This window comes from Solanum lycopersicum, chromosome 7 (genome assembly GCF_036512215.1).
Source record: "Solanum lycopersicum chromosome 7, SLM_r2.1".
NCBI classification, from domain to species: Eukaryota; Viridiplantae; Streptophyta; class Magnoliopsida; order Solanales; family Solanaceae; genus Solanum; species Solanum lycopersicum.
Genome location: NC_090806.1, coordinates 19,216,175 through 19,236,137, shown reverse-complemented (window position 1 = coordinate 19,236,137; position 19,963 = coordinate 19,216,175). Strand labels below are relative to the sequence as shown.

The 19,963-nt window shown below is 36.3% G+C and overlaps 2 protein-coding genes across 2 annotated transcripts; both read left to right on the top strand.

The window, feature by feature from the left end:
- Positions 1 to 9,540: 9,540 nt before the first annotated feature.
- Positions 9,541 to 12,558, top strand: LOC138337349 (uncharacterized). Its single transcript, XM_069287259.1, has 2 exons — positions 9,541 to 12,043; positions 12,134 to 12,558. The coding sequence occupies exons 1-2, from the start codon at positions 9,541 to 9,543 to the stop codon at positions 12,556 to 12,558; spliced, it is 2,928 nt and encodes a 975-aa protein (XP_069143360.1).
- A 485-nt stretch (positions 12,559 to 13,043) lies between these two features.
- LOC109120687 (uncharacterized) lies at positions 13,044 to 15,133 on the top strand. Its single transcript, XM_019214702.1, has 4 exons — positions 13,044 to 13,595; positions 13,806 to 14,087; positions 14,366 to 14,853; positions 14,911 to 15,133. Exons 1-4 carry the CDS (start codon positions 13,044 to 13,046, stop codon positions 15,131 to 15,133), a joined length of 1,545 nt encoding a protein of 514 aa, XP_019070247.1.
- The last annotated feature ends 4,830 nt before the right edge of the window (positions 15,134 to 19,963 follow it).

Below are 19,963 nucleotides of genomic sequence, written 5' to 3'. Positions count from 1 at the left end.
TATACCAATATATCATAAATGAATACAATCACAAAGAGATCCAGATATGGCTTAAAAATCCCGTTCATCAAGATCATGAAAGCAGCAGGGGCATTCGTAAGACCAAAAGACATCACTACAAATTCGTAATGCCCATACCTGGTTCTAAAAGCAGTCTTTGGCACATCCGTTGCCCGTATTTTCAATTGATGATAACCGGATCTCAAGTCAATCTTAGAGAAGACACAAGCACCTTGTAACTGATCGAACAAGTCATCAATGCGAGGAAGAGGATACTTGTTCTTTATGGTTACCTTGTTCAACTGCCGGTAGTCTATGCACATCCGAAAACTCCCATCCTTCTTCTTCACAAACAAAACCGGAGCACCCCAAGGAGATGCACTTGGTCTAATGAAGCCTTTGCTCAACAACGCTTGAAGTTTGGCTTTTAACTCTCTTAACTCCGCGGGGGCCATTCTATAAGGGGGTATAGAAATGGGGCGAGTACCCGGTTCAAGATCAATACAGAAGTCAATATCACTATCTGGTGGCATACCAGGAAGATCTGCAGGGAACACATCCAGAAACTCACAGACCATCGAAACCGACTCAATCGAAGGTACTTGGGTAGTGTCATCCTTGAGATGTGCCAAGTAAGCTAAACACCCTTTACTAACCATTTTCTTAGTATGAAAAAATGAGATGATACGCACCGGATTGGAAATGTAGTCACCCTCCCAAACTAACGGATCTGTCCCAGGCTTGGCTAACGTCACCGTTTTAGCATTACAATCCAAGATCGCAAAATTTGGAGAAAGCCAAGTCATACCCAGAATTACATCAAAGTCAACCATTTCTAAGATAACCAAATCTACATAAGTGTTGCTCCCCACAAAATTAACCAAACAAGACCTATATATTTTTTCAACTATCACAGACTCACCCACCGGAGTAGAAACACGAATAGGTATGTCAAGTAATTCACAATGTAAATTTAGACCATTAGAAAATGAAGAAGATACATAAGAAAATGTGGATCCAGGATCAAACAATACAGAAGCCATGCAATCACAAACCGAAAGATTACCTATGATGACAGCATCTGATGTCTCCGCTTCTGACCGCCCAGGGAAAGCGTAACAATGGGCCCTTTCGTTTGTTTGTCTGTTGCCCCTACCATGTTGTGATGTAGTGGCTCCAGTTTGCCCATCACCTCGACCGTTTTGGTGACCACCATTACTTCGACCACCGCGTCCTCCAGAATGACGACCTCTTCCATAACCACCTCTACCTCTAACATTTGGAGGTCTGTAACTCTGTTTTGGACAATACCTCTTAATGTGTCCGATCTCCCCACATCCATAACACTCTCTGGGTTCAAGCATAGGTCTCTCAGAGAAGTGTTGACCGGTCTGAGGTGGACCCCCAAGTACAGTCTGTAGTGAAGACTTAATTGATCGGACTGAGTAACCTCCTGAACCCTATCCTCTAGAGTGAGAACCATTAAACTCACCTCCCTTTCGAAACCTTTTTTATGTAGTTTCCATGGTGAAGTCATCTGGCTTCACTCCTTCCACCTCTACCATAAAGTCTACCACGTCTCGGAAAGATTTCGCTGTAGCCGCTACCTGTAAGGCTGAAATCCGCAACTCCGATCTCAATCCTTTCACAAAACGGTGAATCCGCTCTTGTGGACTGAAACACAGTTGGGTGACATACCGGGATAATGCACGAAACTTAGCCTCATATGCAGTAACCGACATCCTACCTTGCTCTAGGCTCAAGAACTCATCTCTCTTCCTATCCCTCAAAGTCCAGGGAATATACTTCTCCATAAACAAGCTAGAGAATGAGGCCCAAGTCATAGGTGGTGACTCTATTGGTTGACACGCAACATGTGACCGCCACCACATTTTGGCGTTCCCTTGAAACTGATAACTCACGAACTCAACACCAAACCGTTCTACTATACCCATCTTGTGTAGTAGCTCATGACAGTCAACCAGAAAATCGTAAGCATCCTCACATTCAGCACCCTTGAAGACTGGAGGTTTCAATTTCAAGAACTTACTGAAAGTTCATGCTGACCATTTGTCATTATAGGCCCAGTAGTCAGACGTGGAAACGTGCCTATGTCCAATGAGACATCCATACGAGGAGCCATAGTGGCTGCATATTGTACTTCTGAAACTGGAGGTGTTGGTGCAGAAAACACTGGAGGTGCCTGAAACTGATCAGACAACCCACTAATATAAGCGAGCACCTGATTTATCATCTCTGGGGTAGGCTGGGTGGCAATCCCTCATTCTGCACTTGTTCATTTTTTCCATCCTCCCCTTCTCTTATTACTTCCTCAATCGGTGGAGGAGTCACTGCCCTAGTATCAGATGGGCTAGGTGCTCGTCCTCTTCCCCTAGAGGACGTCCTCCCACAGCCTCTTGCCGCTGCTCTTCCTCGAGCTACAGCCCTAGTGGCTGGCTCAGACGCACCCTGTCCCGCCGGTGCTGGTGTTGGTGTTGGCGTAGTCGTTGCTCTAGTTCTAACCATCTGCGAAAGAGAGTGAAGATTGTCAGATACCAATTTGTATCACCTAAATACCAATTGGATTCAAGTAGTAGCACGAAAGAAAGAAAGAAAGAATGGAATTTTCCTAAAGTCTTATAGCCTCTCAAAGAAAAGTAAAGGCGTCACCCTACCGTTCCTTAAGACTCTACTAGAATTGTTATTGTGTGATGAGACCAACGAACCTATTGCTCTGATACCAAGTTTGTCACGACCCAAATCCGGGCCCTGACTGACACCCACACTTACCCTTCTATGCGAGCGAACCAACCAATCTAAACTCTACCATTTCAATATAATATCAACACTAAATAATGCGGAAGACTCAAACTCATTAAATAAAACCAATTCATTAACTTCTAAAATTCAACATCTATTATTCCACAAAATCTGGAAGTCATCATCACAAGAACATCTATGATCAAATTACTAAACTAAGAGTATTCTAAAAGCTAAAACAAGTAAAAGCTAGTCCATGCCGGAACTTCAAGGCATCAAGACATGAGGAAGAAGATCAAGTCCAAGCTAGAAGAATTAGCTCACCCTGAAGATCCGATGTGACGAAGACTGGCTAGAATTGCGGTTGAGTTGAGGATGACGGTACGTTTGCTGCACTCCACAAATAAACAAGAAGAAAACATAAAAATAGGGGGTCAGTACAAACACAAGTACTGAGTAGGTATCATCGGCCAACTCAAAATAGAAAACAGTATATATATTAAGCAATATCATAAAATCAACTAATATCCTTAGCATGCAGCATTTACAATTACTATAACCTTTGGTTACAACACCAAGCTCATCAACGAGGACTCACGCCTCCTCACTATACTCATTTGGGAATTAGGTTCATTAGATTGAGTATATTAACATCTTTCAAGATTCATTATCTTTATTCCTCTTGTGCCGGTACGTGACACCCCGCTCCTCATATACTATCCTGGTGTCGGAACGTGACACTCTGATCCTCATTCTATCCTGGTGTCGGAACGTGACACCCGATCCATATTCTATCCTTGTACCGGAACGTGGCACCCGATCCATATACTATCCTGGTGTCGGAACGTGACACTCTGATCCTCATATACTATCCTGGTACCGGAACGTGGCACCCGATCCATGTACTATCCTGGTGTCAGAACGTGACACTCCGATCCTCATATACTATCCTGGTACCAAAATGTGGCACCCGATCCCCTAATCTCACTACTTTCATTCATCAAGCCTTCCTTTATACCAAGGCATCATCATTAACAAAGTAGATTAGGGTTTCTTTTTCAAGATTTCGGATTCAATAGCTTCGTCATGCTTATTTTATCACAATTACATAATCACATTCATGCAAGCATACAATTAAGCATATAGAAGGGTTTACAATACTACCCATACATATCATTCGCTATTAAGAGTTTACTACGAATAGTATAAAAACCATAACCTACCTCCACCGAAGATTTGTGATCGAGCAAGCAGTTTCCCAAGCTTTGTTTCTCTCTTCCTCGTTCGATTCTTCCTCTCTCTCTTGTTCTTTCTATTTTTCTTTATTCAAACCCTCTTTCTTTTACCCTAATTAGTATATAATTAAGAATAAAAGATGACAATAATAACCCACTAATTAACTTAAGGTTAACTCTTTTAACCCCCAAGTAATTAGACTTATTAACATTAACCCTCTAATTTTATAATTAAAGTAGGAATAGTCCAAAACGTCCCTTAAAACGTGTAAAGAAATCCGACCCAGACTGGAATTACGCAACCTACGACGGCCCGTCGTGCCTGCGACGGTCCGTCCTGCAGGTCGTCGCAAGGTTCAGAGAATGGATTTTCACTGAAGGCCCTGTGACGGTCCGTCACGCCTGTAACGGACCATCCTGCCATTCCGTCACGAAGTTCAGAGAGTCGATTTTCAGTACCCAATTTCAGATTTTCTAAGTATTTTGAAACCAGACCCCTCGACGGTCCGTCGTGCCCATGACGGTCCGTCGTGCCCATGACGGTCCGTCGTGGGTTCCGTCTTCTCAGCCTGTTTTTTCAGAAATAAAATCTGCTGCTCAAAACGACTAAAAGGGTCGTTACAGTATATATATATATATATGTGTGTGTGTGTGTGTGTGTGTATATATATATATATATATATATATTGAAGAGTCAAGTGGGAGGACTACCAAGGGCAAAAATATAATTTGACGCTAAGAAAAATAATTAATAATTCTAGAACATCTTTCTATGTATGAAGTGAATAATGATCAAGGGTAAAAATGTAATTTCACGCTAACAAAAAATCTATCAAGAATGATAACAAAAAAAATTAAATAGTTCTAGAAACATCTTAATTTACTTTATTACCATTAACTTATTTTGTTATTGCTTCACTTACTTTTCTTTTGTGAGTTATTATGATATCTATTATAACATTACTTTGTTTTACTATAACTTTAATTTAATTCTTAATACTTTTTTCTATTCATCATGCTTATAAAAATATCTACTTTTTATATAAAAATTTATCATGAATTAATTATTTTCATCTTTATTTTGGCTCTAATAATATCCTAGAAAATAAATAAGTGTGATAAAATTAATAATATATATTAGATTGAAATTAAAGAAAAATATGTTAAAAAGTAAATTTACAAATAAATATGAATATGATGATATATTTGTATTAAAGACGAAGAAATTAAATTAAATTTCATTCTTACAAAAATCTATCAAGAATAAGTAATTTATAGAAACATCTTTCTATATATAAAGTGAATGATGATCAAAGGTAAAAATGTAATTTCATGCAAGTAAAAATCTACCACGAACGATAACAAGGGCAAAAATGTAATTTTACGCTAAGAAAAATAATTAATAATTCTAGAACATCGTTCTATATATGAAGTAAATAATGATCACGGGTAAAAATGTAATTTCACGCTAACAAAAAATCTATCAATAATGATAACAAAAAAAATTAAATAGTTCTAGAAACATCTTAAGTTACTTTATTACCATTAACTTATTTTGTTATTGCTTCGCTTACTTTTCTTTTGTGAGTTATTATGATATCTATTTTAACATTACTTTGTTTTACTATAACTTTAATTCAATTCTTAATACTTTTTTCTATTCATCATGCTTATAAAAAATATCTACTTTTTATATAAAAATTTATCATGAATTAATTATTTTCATCTTTATTTTGGCTCTAATAATATACTTGACAATAAATAAGTGTGATAAAATTGATAATATATATTAGATTGAAATTAAAGAAGAATATGTTAAGAAGTAAATTTACAAATAAATATGAATATGATGATATATTTGTATTAAAGACGAAGAAATTAAATTTAATTTCATTCTAACAAAAATCTATCAAGAATAATTAATTTATAGAAACATCTTTCTATATATAAAGTGAATGATGATCAAAGGTAAAAATGAAATTTCATACAAGTAAAAATCTACCACGAACGATAACAAGAAAATTAAATAATTCTAGAAGCACCTTTAGTTATTATTATTAGTATTACCTCATTTTTGTTATTTCTTTATTTTTTTAAGAGTTATTGTGATATCTATTTATTATATGAAATTAAATAAATAATGATTATGCTTAGCTATTAATAATTATATATCAAGTATAATATTAGGTGAAATCAATTAAAATAAAAACAAAAATTTATATGTATACTTAAATTTTGTGTATTGAAATATTTATTAGTTTTTTTATCTTAAATATACTATATATATATATATATATATATATATATATATATATATATATATATATATAAGTCGTTTGGCTTCCTTCTATTAATTTGTGCATAGATGTGGAGTTTTAAAGATTTGGACATTCTAATATAGAAATATAATGATTTGAAAACTTTAATTGTTCGTTTTAATTTCTAATTTGTTACATATTTAAAAATTACATGAAAAAAAAACTTAAAAACGCAAAGTAGAAATTTTAGATATTTTTAGAAAACATAGGTAAAAAACATAATGAGATTTGGTTGACTCCCTTATTTTTATCGAAACAAAAAAAATTGCATATATTGTTTGAGAAAAACGTAAAAACTAAAAAGTACTATGAATCATATTAAATTGACAACTAAAAATATGTGAAATCATGTGAGAAATTTCGTTGACTTTCTTAAAATCACTTGTATCACATAAAATGGAACAGATGTAGTAACATATTGTAATCATTTAAAATTTATTAAATATAAATTTATAAAATGATTCGGATTATATTGAATTCATAAATATATTAATCCAAATAAATATTGTGGATTGATATAATTGAGTTAAATATTTAAGTCGAATAAATATGGATTTAATTAAAGTCTAAATTAATTGATTTGGGCTACATTGGATGAACCCAATTTATTAAATCCAATTTCATCTAGAGCCCATCTTGGCGCCACGTGTGCAGATGATGTGGCATGCCAAGTCAAATAAGAAAACCAATAGAATCATGACATGTGTCAAAGATGACAAGCCCGCTCCATAAAGCCCAAATGCCATGTTACTTTAATCTGATTGGCTTACTGGAATCCTATTATAATCGCCACTCCTCTATTCTAAAACTATAAAAAGGGGTCCTCATAATTTAGAAAAGAGACGGAAAATTCTAAACAAGAAGCTAGAGAAACTCTGTGGTACAAACGCCATTTAATTCTCTACAAAGCTACAACTTTAAGAATTCAAGCATTCAAGTTCAAGAACGATCAAGATCAAGACCACCGAATTCAAGAACAAGCTCGAAGCCCTTGAGCTCAAATAAAAGTCAAGATCAAGATAAAGTTTAAGTTCAAGTTAATCGTAGATTCAAGAACAAGCTTTAAAGCCCTTGAATTTATATTTGAAATGGCGAATTCAGAGGAATTATAGAGGTTGTAACACTCGCATTTGAAATAATAAAATCGATTGCAAAGGTGGAAGCATGAGTACTTCAAGCCTCGTTTTTGAGTTTCACAAGTCTACACTCCGTCAAGCCTTGAAGCAGGGGGCATTTGTAGACATTGAAATTTCGTAGAACTCTACAAGATGCGTTCAATTTGAGTTGGGGCTCTACATATTGTGTTCAACTCAGATAAGGATTCTTGGATAATACTCAACCCTAAACCCTAGTTTATACCTATATAAAGGGTACTAAATTCTCTTAAAAGGCATCTCGAAATATCCACAAAGAGATCAAGATCTCGAATACTCCACAAATTGATGATTATTCATATAGAAAGGTCGAATATAAATCATTCTAATTCGAGAAATACGCCACTAACAGCCCTCGAATCATGGATAAATTATCTTAGAGAGTAGAATCAAGGGAGGAACATATTTGTACTCACAATCTTGATGAATAAAATCACGTTTCTTCATATTTTATTTGTATGGTTTGTTTATTTTTCATATGTTCAAAATTTGTTGCAAACAAATTCTGGCACGCCCAGTGGGACAATCTCTACCTCTCATCTCAACTTTTCAAATGTCAAAGAATATCAAGATGACTTCCATGAACAACAACTCTCGATCAACCGCCTCTAAGGTCACTAGCTCCAAGTTCTCTACTGAAGTTGAAGACATCCTTGGTGTTACCTTTGGAAGTTTTGGAGTTGTTACGAGAAGCAAGGCTGCTACACTAGGACAACAAATGCTTCAAGTGTCGTCTGCGTCAACTCCTGTTTTTGGGTCTTCGACTCCAAAAGGAGCAAGTTCCTCCACAAATGCTCTAGAAGGAGGAAGTAGTGTTGCTGAAAAGATCAAGAAGACATTGGCTCTACTTGAGCAATCTGGTTCCAAGAACTATACCACAAGGGAGAACTGTGATTCAACTTATGAATCATCTCCACATATATCGCATAACGTGAGTCCACTGAAAATTAACTTATGCGACAACCCATATGTTACTCTCCGGCATCTCTGATGATCATGCAAACGATGGTGACTGCTGCTTCCTCTCCTGAGGAACAACTCGCAAATCTGACGAAGTTGGTTGAAGGATTGATGAAGCATGTACAACACCAAGAATCTCAAATTGACAAGTTGATGGACATGATAGAAGGACTTTTAGATGGAGATGCTAGCCATGCACATGGATAGGGCATTGAAGTTCAAAAAATCGAAGATCCTGCTAAGAAAGCCCTGTTTGTTAAAGAGATGCCAATTTCTTCTGAAGGAATGATCCCACTCGATCGCTTGAAGGAGTTTATTGAAGGCACTATCAAAGATAAGTATGAAGTCTCCACCAAGTCTTCTCATATGTATGCTAAGCCATACACTGCTAGGATTGATAACTTTAAAATGCCTGCCGGTTATCAACCTCCCAAATTTCAACAATTTGAGGGAAAAGGAAATCTGAAACAACATGTCGCGCACTTCGTGCACACATGTAATAATGCTGGAACATATGGAGACTATCCTGTCAAACAGTTTGTCTGCTCTCTAAAAGGAAATGCCTTTGATTGGTACACGGATCTCGAACCTAACTCTATTGATAGTTGGGAGCAACTAGAACATGAGTTTCTCAATCACTTCTATAGCACAAGGCGCACAGTGAACATGGTATAACTCACAAATACTCGCCAAAGAAAGGATGAACAGGTCATAGATTTCATAAATCGATGGAGGAACGCGATCCTAAATTGCAAGGACAGGCTTAGTGAAGCTTCTGTAATCAAAATGTGTATTCAAGGAATTGCACTGGGAGCTTCTTTACATCTTGCAAGGAATAAAACCAAAATCTTTCGAGGATTTAGTTACTCGCGCTTACGATATGGAGTTGAGCATGTCATCTGCCGGAAAAGATATGACTATTGTCCATGATCCTCGCGAAGGAAGGGACAAACAGGAACCCAAAAGATGGAGCATGTTTCTGCCCAGAAATGACAACAAAGAATCCATGAGTGTAAATGTGTTACCCGCAAAGTTCACCACGATGAGGGCGTAAAACAAAATGTGAGAACGACTTTCCAAGCACGTTAAAATCAAAATTCGACGCTAAGGGAGATGCAAGGAAAAAAGTATCCCTTCTTGGATTCTGACGTTTCTGAAATTTTTGATGAGTTGCTTGAGTTAAAGCTCATTGACTTGCCAGAGATGAAGCGACCCGATGAAGCTGGAAAAACTGATGACCCAAATTATTGCAAGTATCATAGACTTGTGAGTCATCCTCTTGAAAAATGTTTTGTCTTTAAGGATAGAGTGATGCGATTGGCTAACGAAAATAAAATTATCCTTGATGATGAGAAGGCTAGTTCTAACCATACCTCTATCACGTTTGGGTCACTGGATCCGGTCCAAATATATATCTCTGAAAAGCATAAAGAAGAGCCAGTAGACCAAGACGTTGACATAGATGGTGATGAGGGTTGGATTCTTGTAACTAGGCGAAGACGCAACAAGTTAAGCTTACGAAAAGAATTATCTGAGCAACCGGTTATAGAAAAAATGGTGAAGAAATCAGATAAGCAAAAATCAATCAAGCGCCCCAAAAAGGCAAAGGTTGAAGTGCATCATTACAAAAAACCTCGACGTCTTTTGACTCTAGAGGAATTCTTGCCAAGCTCGTTCAACACAAAGTCTACTCAAGGCAATGTCGAGGCATCATGTTTCAATGTGGATAAAGGACAAACAATGAAGGTGCCTCCTACTGTAAAAGAAGGAACAACGAGTGAACCCTTACCAAAAGTGTCTCCTAGTGAAGAAGTAAAAGAAACAAGGGAAATCTCAGAAATGATGTCTCTTTCATCTTCTGAAAAATCTATTGAACTTTCTTTCCAAGAAGCACATGTCTGTGATACTAAAATCACATTTACAGATAACGATCTTCTATTTGGTGAAGCACTACACAATCGTCCATTGTATATGGTGGGCCATGTGCTAGTGAAGAAAACAAATAGAATCTTAATAGATGAAGGATCTGGAGTCAACATTTTGCATATCCACACATTGAAGGAACTTGGCATCACGATTGGGGAACTTAGTGAAAGTCGTCTGTTGATACAAAGATTTAATCAAGGCGGGCAGAGGTCTATAGGCTCTATTAAATTAGAGATCCACATGGAAGATTTGAGATCAAGCGCATGGATGCATGTGATTGACGCAAAGACATCATACAATATATTACTTGGTAGGCCTTGGGTACATGAGAATAGAATTGTCTCATCTTCTTACTATCAATGTTTGAAATATCATGAAGGTGGAATTGAAAGAAAGATAGTTGCAGATGATAATCCTTTCACTGAAGTGGAGACACACTTTGCGGATGTGAAATTCTATATGAGAAGTTATGTTGTTAAAGGGGTGAAATCCAATGACGTCAAATCAATCAAGATTGATAATATCATAAGCAAAAGAATTGATGCAGCTATCAAAAAGGTGAAAATTGACACTAAAGACTCTTGTCCCATTCTTAATGAAGGGAAGATCTTGTGTTCAAAGAAAAAGCAGACTTCTAGGCTTTGTTATGTTCCAAAAGCGAAGAAAGAACAAGATCAACCATCTAACCTTGAAGAAAATACATTAAGAGGGCTAGCTCTTCCTATCAGACGGATTGATGAAACAAACTTGACTTCAAAGTTTCTAGAGAAGTCAGCTGCTCAAGATCAAGTGCTAGATATGGCTCTCCCTACAAAGTGCACAAGAGAAGGTTTTGATCCCAATGCCTACCAGTTATTTGTGACGGCAAGATACAACCCTAGTGAGCCATCAGCGCTAGGGAAACTCCCATCAGAAGATACAACTAGGAAAGCGCGTGAAGGCCTAGGTTATAGCCAACCGCCGCCAATTTGCATTTCCATAAGAAGGGCCAGTAATAATCATAAAACTTTTGAAGATGATGTCACTACTCCCAATAAAAGGCCTTCTATCTTTGATCGACTTGGTGAAGCAACAACAAGAATTTCTGTGTTTGAGAGGTTAGGTCCTCTGAATAAGAATAACAAGAACCTGAGAAGTTATTTGAAAGTTACAAAGCCTACTTCAAATTTGATTCGAAAGGATTTCAGAAGTTTGATTCTTTCTAGGATGAGGCGACGAGTGGAACTTATGGTTTCCTATAAAGAGGAACTCAAGGCAAAGGTTCATACTGTGGTTTACACCAAAGAGCGCGAGGTAGATGAAGAAAGTGTAGGTTCCTCAAATCATGTTTTAATCCAAAATGAGTATGATTCTTTGCCTCAAAAGAAGATTGAGGAAGAGGTAGAAGATATTGTCTCATGTTGTCTTATATCAGTCAATGACAATGATCCTGTGGAAAAGGAAGATGCTAAAGATGCTCCACCAGAACATGATGAAGGAGTAAAAATCACAATAGATCCTTTGAAAGAAGTTAACCTTGGCACTGATGAAGATCCGAAGACAACTTACTTGAGTGCGTTTCTAGAAATTGATGAAGAAGTCGCTTACATGAATATACTCAAAGAGTATAGAGGTGTATTTGCTTGGAGTTACAAAGAAATTCCTGGATTGAATCCTAGAGTAGCGGTCCATCAATTGGCAGTCAAAAATTGTTCTCGTCCAGTTAAATAAGCTCAAAGACGTTTTAGACCAGACTTGATTCCGTTGATAGAAAATGAAGTTAACAAACTCATTGAGGCAGGCTTTATTCGTGAGATCAAATATCCTACATGGATTTCAAGTATTGTTCTTGTGAGGAAGAAGAATGGTCAAATTCAAGTTTGCGTTGACTTTAGAGATCTCAATAATGCATGCCCTAAATATGAGTTTCCTCTTCCCATTCCAGAGTTGATGATTGATGCCACCACTGGTTATGAGGCAATGTCGTTCATGGATGGTTCTTCTGGATATAATCAAATCTTCATGTCACCAAAAGATGAAGAACTCACTGCATTTCGCATGCCCGAAGGTATTTATTGCTACAAAGTGATGCCATTTGGTTTAAAGAATGTTGGCGCCACATATCAAAGGGCTATGCAAAATATCTTTGACGACTTGCTCCATAAAAATGTTGAATGTTATGTTGATGATTTAGTAGTAAAGTCGAGGAAGAGGGTGATCATTTGAAAGACTTAAGGATGGTGTTTGAGTTACTCCGAAGATATCAACTAAGGATGAATCCATTGAAATGTGCCTTCGGAGTTACTTCCGACAAGTTCCTTGGCTTTATTGTGAGACATCGAGGAAGTGAAATTGATCAAGCCAAAGCCGATGCAATATCAAAGATGCCTGAACCTCGAGATATTCACGAGTTAAAAAGTCTCCAAGGAATGTTAGCCTACTTGAGAAGGTTCATCTCAAATCTAGCGGGGAGATGTCAACCATTCAGTCATCTCATGAAGAAAGGTGCTCCTTTTAATTGGGACCAAACATGTAGCGAAGACTTTAAAACTATCAAATCGTATCTAGCAAAACCTCCGGTTTTGGCAGCCCCTATACTTGGAAAGCAATTGATACTCTACATTGCAGCACAAGAAAGGTCTGTAGGAGCCCTGTTATCTTAAGAGAATAGTGAAGGCAAAGAAAATGCTCTTTATTACTTAAGTAGAACGATGACGCCAAATGAGCTAAATTATTCGCCAATTGAAAAGTTATGCTTGGCACTGGTCTTCTCAATTCAAAAGATAAAGCATTATTTTCAAGCTCATGTTGTCCGCCTAATTTCTAGAGCAAATCACATCAAGTTTGTCATGTCAAAACCTGTCCTTAGTGACCGACTAGCAAGATGGTACCTCCAATTCCAACAATTTGAGATTGTGTACATCCCTCAAAAATCTGTGAAAGGACAAGCACTAGCGGATTTCTTAAAAGACCATCCTATACCAAATGATTGGGAATTAACTGATGAGTTTCTTGATGAAGATGCGATGTTAATTGAAGTTCAACCTCCTTGGAAAATGTACTTTGACGGGGCTGCACATTGCGGCGGAGCCGGTGCTGGTGTGGTGTTCATCACTTCAAAAGAAGAGATTCTACCATTCTCTTTGACTCTAAAACAATGTTTCTCCAATAATGTCGCTGGATATCAAGCACTGATACTTGGACTTGAAATGGCCGTTGACATGAAACAATTACATTTACTGGTCTTTGGTGATTCTCAATTGGTGATTAATCAACTCTTAGGATGTTATGAGGTAAAAAAGTCTTAATTGCGACCTTATCATGATTATGCTCAAAAGTTGATAAGATGGCTTGGGGATGTAACCCTTCAACATGTGTGTCGAACAGAGAATAAGAAAGTTGATGCATTGGCTACTCTAGCTTCAATGCTAACCCTTCTTGATCAAATGCAAGTAATTGTCTGTCAAAAATAGATAGTACCACCGTCAAATGAGGAAGAATATATTGAAAATAAGCTTGATCATATCGTCGCCATTGTTGAAGCTGTGAAGGAAGATTGGAGACAACCCATCATTGACTACCTATGTTATGGGATACTTCCAGAAAATCCAAGAAAAAGAACTGACATACGTCGTCGTGCACCTCGTTTCCTTTACTACAAGGATACATTATATAGAAAATCATTTGAGGGTATGTTATTACGATGTTTGGGAGAGGAAGAAGCGATTCAAGCTCTGCAAGAAGCACACTCAGGAGTATGTGGATCACATCAATCTGGACCAAAACTTCATTTTCACATAAAGAGGATGGGGTATTACTTACCAACCATGGTGAAAGATTGCTTATATTATGCTAGAAAATGTGATGCTTGTCAAATTTATGCGAATTTCATTCATGATCCACCCGAAGTATTGCACCCAACCATCGCATCTTGCCATTTGACGCTTGGGGACTGAATATTGTAGGACCATTACCAAAGTCTTCTTGTGGACACTTGTACATCTTGGATGCAACTGATTACTTTTCAAAATAGGCTGAAGTGGTCGCTCTAAAAGAGGTGAAGAAAGAGAATGCTGCAAATTTTATCCGAGTAAATATTATCTATCGCTTTGGCATCCCTCGATATATAATAACAGATAATGGCAAACCATTTGATTACAAGTTAATGAACAAGATTTGTGATCTTTTTGACTTTAAGCATCATAAATCTTCTATGTACCATGTTGCCGCTAATGGTCTTGCTGAAGCATTCAATGAAACTCTATGCAACCTGCTTAAGAAAGTTGTCTCCAAATCCAAACGGGATTGGCATGAAAGAATGGAAGAAGCTTTCTGGGCATATAGGACAACATATCGCACACCAACTCAAGCAACACCATATTCACTTGCTTTTGGAGGTGAAACAGTCCTGCCACTCGAGCGTCAAATACCCTCCTTAAGACTTGCTATTAAAGAAGGGCTCACTGAGGAAGAAAATTCTCGATTACGTCTTGCTGAGTTAGAAGCACTTGATGAAAAGAGGTTAGAAACCCAACGAAACCTTTAATGTTATCAAGCTCGCCTATCTCGTGCTTTTAGTAAAAAGGTTCGCTTGAGATGCTTTCAAGTTGGAGATCAAGTTCTCGCAGTAAGAAGACCAATCATTACTTCGCACAATTCTGGGGGCAAATTTACCTCAAAGAGGGATGGACCATATGTCGTACAAGAAGCATATTCAAATGGTGCTTACAAGCTTGTTGATATTGATGGCTTAAGGATCGGTCCTAGTAATGCCAAATTTCTAAAAAGATACTATCCTTGAAGGAAGATGATTCTCCTTAAGGTACGAACCTAAACTGCATGTCACTCCTGGCCTGCAAGAGTATAAACTGTGTACGGCACAACCACAAAAATAAAAAGAAAAAAAAAGAATAATAACTCAAATCCCCAGAACTACGTTGTGACTTGATCCTCTCTATTGAGGTACGTAGGCGCTTAGAACCATATTCTAAGTTCAGTTGCATGAGTGTCAAAAAAAATGTTCCCACTTGATCTATTGCATGAAAGTCAAAGTGATATATATTTTATTTTTATCTTTTGTCTCATCAAACTTAAGACTTGCACGAAGTATTGATGGGTCTATGGAAGGGGCAAACCCTTACAAAATATGAATCTCTTATTAGTACGGTGGAAGTCTTTAAATTAGATGAAGTATGAAAATTGGAGTCTTTATATTCTTCGAGTTTATTATTTGAGGTACCCAAATTCTCTAAGTATACAGGTTGAAGTATTCAGATACTCTAAGTATGAAATAAGACTTCAAGTATATAAATAGAAGTCTCCAAATGCATATGTAATTGAATGTCATGCCTAAAGGTGCGCGAGATTTGTCCCTTTGCACCTTAAGCTAGATTTGTTGCGGATTATCACTCAATAGATCATTGAATTTCTATGTTTCAAGGTGGACAAACTTGTCCCTTTACACCTTAAGTTGACTTTTTCACTGGTGTATATTTAAAAGGATCTTTAAATTTTTCATGCCTTAAGGTGGACAAACTTGTCCCTTTGAACCTTAAGTTGACTTTTTCACTAGTGTATATTTAAAAGGATCTTTAAATTTTTCATGCCTTAAGGTGGACGATATTTGTCCATTCGCACCTTAATCTAGTTTTATTGTGAGCTTATCCTTCAACGAATCTTTAAATTTCTATGCCTTAAGGTGGAGAAACTTGTCCCTTTGCACCTTAAGATAGAGTTCCGACGGATTTATCTTTAAAAGGATCTTTAAATTTTCATGCCTTAAGGTGGACAATATTTGTCCCTTTGCACCTTAAACTGGTCTTTTCACGGGTTTATCCTGTCTCAAGTTGGTTAAGCATTCAGGACCTTGTAACACCTTGAGTTTATTTTCAAGGCGGGAGTGTTACACGGTATTTTAGTAAAACTTCATGGTCAAACATTCAGGACCTTGTAACACCTTGAGGTTATCTTCAAGGCGGGAGCGTTACATGGTATCCTATTAAAGCTTCAAGTTGGTCAAGCGTTCGGGACCTTGTAACACCTTGAGGTTATCTTCAAGGCGGGAGCGTTACACGATATTTTAATAAAGCTTCATGGTTAAGCATCGGGACCTTGTAACACCTTGAGGTTATCTTCAAGGCGGGAGCGTTACACGGTTTTCTAGTAAAGATTCATGGTCAAACATTCAGGACCTTGTAACACCTTGAGGTTTTCTTCAAGGCGGGAGCGTTACATGGTATCCTATTAGAACTTCAAGTTGGTTAAAGCATTCGAGACCTTGTAACACCTTGAGGTTATCTTCAAGGCGGGAGCCTTACACGGTATTTTAGTAAAGCTTCATGGTTAAGCATTCGGGACCTTGTAACACCTTGAGGTTATCTTCAAGGCGGGAGCGTTACATTGTATCCTATTAAAACTTCAAGTTTGTTAAGAATTCGGGACCTTGTAACACCTTGAGGTTATCTTCAAGGTGGGAGCGTTACACGGTATTTTAGTAAAGCTTTATGGTTAAGCATTCGGGACCTTGTAACACCTTGAGGTTATCTTCAAGGCAAGAGAGTTACACGGTATTCTAGTAAAAGCTTCAAGTTGGTTAAGCATTCGGGACCTTGTAAAACATTGAGGTTATTTTCAAGGCGGGAGCATTACACGGTATTCTAGTAAAGCATCAAGTTGGTTAAGCATTCGGGGCCATGGAACATCTTGAGAGTTTTATTTATTTATTTTGTTATGACATGGCCGTTAATCACATTTTTATGTGATAAATCCTTCCATTATGTAGCCTCCATAAAATATAAAATTCCTTTTGCTGATCTACAAAAAAAACAAAAAAAAAGGGAAATACAAGTGAAGGAGAGATTGTTACCTGTCAAGATGTTTGAGACTCGAAAGGTATTAAATCTTGAATTTTGGATGTGTTGTAGACCTTTATGACTAGATTAGGAATCACCAAGTGGATTGTGATTTCGCTGTTCCAACGTCAAGACACGAGATTTAAAGTAAGTCACACAAATCTGAAAATTTTTAGCATGGCAGAATTTAGAGCTAACTTCAAAAAATCATCTAGAAAGATTCTGAAGGTTTTAAATCTTGAATTTTGGATATGTCATAGATCAAAAAGTCTAGTTTCTGAAAAATCAAACGGTTCAAGATTTTGATTTTTCTACAATAAGATATGAATTTTCTACGACGAACATGTCAGGCTGTAAAAAAAGTGACGAATTTTTAGCATGACAGAATCTAGAGCTAACTTCAAAAAATCGTCTAAAAAGATTCTGAAGGTATTATATTTTGAATTTCGGGTATGTTGGAGATCTAAAAGTCTAATTTCTGAAAAATCAAACAGTTCATGATTTCGATTTTTTTACAATGGGATATGAATTTTCTACGATAGACATGTCAAGCTGTAAAAAAGTAACGAAAATAAATTTAAAAAAAGAAGGAAAATTACCTTGAGTATGCCCTTTTCGTCGTAGGCTCACAATCTGTAATTGAAGATAAAATTATGGAGACAATGTATCTATTATAGATGTCATGTGGTGGGATAGAATCCTTCTCCTAGTTCAATTACAATTTATTTTTGGCTTGGATAATAAAACATAATATGAATATGAAATTGAGTAGGATTACAATTACTAGTCCAATTACAATTTCTTTTTGGCTTGGCAATAAAATATAATATGAATATGAAATTGAGTAAGATTACAATCCCTAGTTCAATTACAATTTCTTTTTGGCTTGGGCAATAAAACATAATATGAATATGAAATTGAGCAGGATTACAGTTTCTAGTTCAATTGCAATTTCTTTTTGGCCTGGGCAATAAAAAACAATATGAATATGAAATTGAGTAGGATTAAAACTGTTAATTCAATTATAATTCATTTTTAACTAAGGTGAATTTAGTAACCAGTTAATGCTTCAAGCCTAGTCTCTAAAAGATAAAATATCTCGACAAGACTTGAAGCAGGGGGCATTTGTAATCATTTAAAATTTATCAAATATAAATTTATATAATGATTCGGATTATATTTAATTCATAAATATGTTAATCCAAATAAATATTGTGGATTGATATAATTGAGTTAAATATTTAAGTCCAATAAATATGGATTTAATTAAAGTCTAAATTAATTGATTTGAGCTACATTGGATGAACCCAATTTGTTAAACCCAATCTCAACTAGAGCCCATCTTGGCGCCACGTGTGCAGATGATGTGGCATGCCAAGTCAAATAAGAAAACCAATAGAATCATGACATGTGTTAAAGATGACAAGCCCGCTCCATAAAGCCCAAATGCCATGTCACTTTAATCTGATTGGCTGAATGGAATCCTATTTCATTCGCAACTCCTTTATTCTAAAACTATAAATAGGGGTCCTCATAATTAAGAAAAGAGACAGAAAATTCTAAACAAGAAGCTAAAGAAACTCTGTGGTACAAACGTCATTTAATTCTCTACAAAGCTACTAGTTTAAGAATTCAAGCATTCAAGTTCAAGAACGATCAAGATCAAGACCACCGAATTCAAGAACAAGCTCGAAGCCCTTGATATCAAATAAAAGTCAAGATCAAGATAAAGTTCAAGTTCAAGTTAATCGTAGATTCAAGAACAAGCTTTAAAGCCCTTGAATTTATATTTGAAAAGGCGAATTCAGAGGAATTATAGAAATTGTAACACTCGCATTTGAAATAATAAAATCGATTGTTGCTATAATTTTCCGTTCTTGATAATTATTTTCTCAACGCGAATTTTATTGTGTACACATATATTATTCAAAAATAACACAAAAAGGGTACATAAATTTATAAGTTAAAATATTTTTTTAAAAACACATATAAAAATTTAGTTCACTTTTTCAAATTTCATTTATATCACATAAATTGAAAGAAAAAAACTAACATACGGTGGGCCTGCGCTAGGGCAGGAACGCAATATCTAGTACTATATAGAAGAGTAAAGTGAGGGACGACCAATGACAAAGTGATAAATAATCTCATTTTCCAGGGTAATATAATATTGTAATTATGATGTCTATGTGTTTATCTAACATTGTGGGACCCATTTTTTTAGAAGAGTACTTACTATTTTATTATGTTTCATTAACACCTTTTCTTTTTTTACTAAAATAAATATGATTTAAATTTCATCAAATGGCGGTAAAAACATCTTAATTAGCGAACATTAAATAAAAAAAAAGAATAAATAGATAGATAAACTAATGACAACTTTTCAAAATCTTGTTCATTCGCAAGAAAATATTTTTTTTGTGCGTCGGTAAAAAAAATGTGCTTTTTGGGAGAGTGATACTATTTCACCAATCTGTCACGACCCAAAAATTGATGTGATGACACTCGTCTTATCCCACCAAGACAAGTCAGCCTAAAACCCAATATCTAACGAAGTGCGAAAGTAAATGACAATCTAACAACAATTTCTATTATGAAACCAAATTATATTACTTCGATCCCCAAAACCAGGTTGTCACGTGCACAAGCCTCTAATGTAAATATTAGAATTGAAATAAAATATAAGTCTAAAATGAAGTTGTCTTTCAAGTAAAAACAAAGTCATAAACTGGAGTAGGAAAGTTCGCTGAGATAACAAGCAGCTACCTCACAACCCTCCC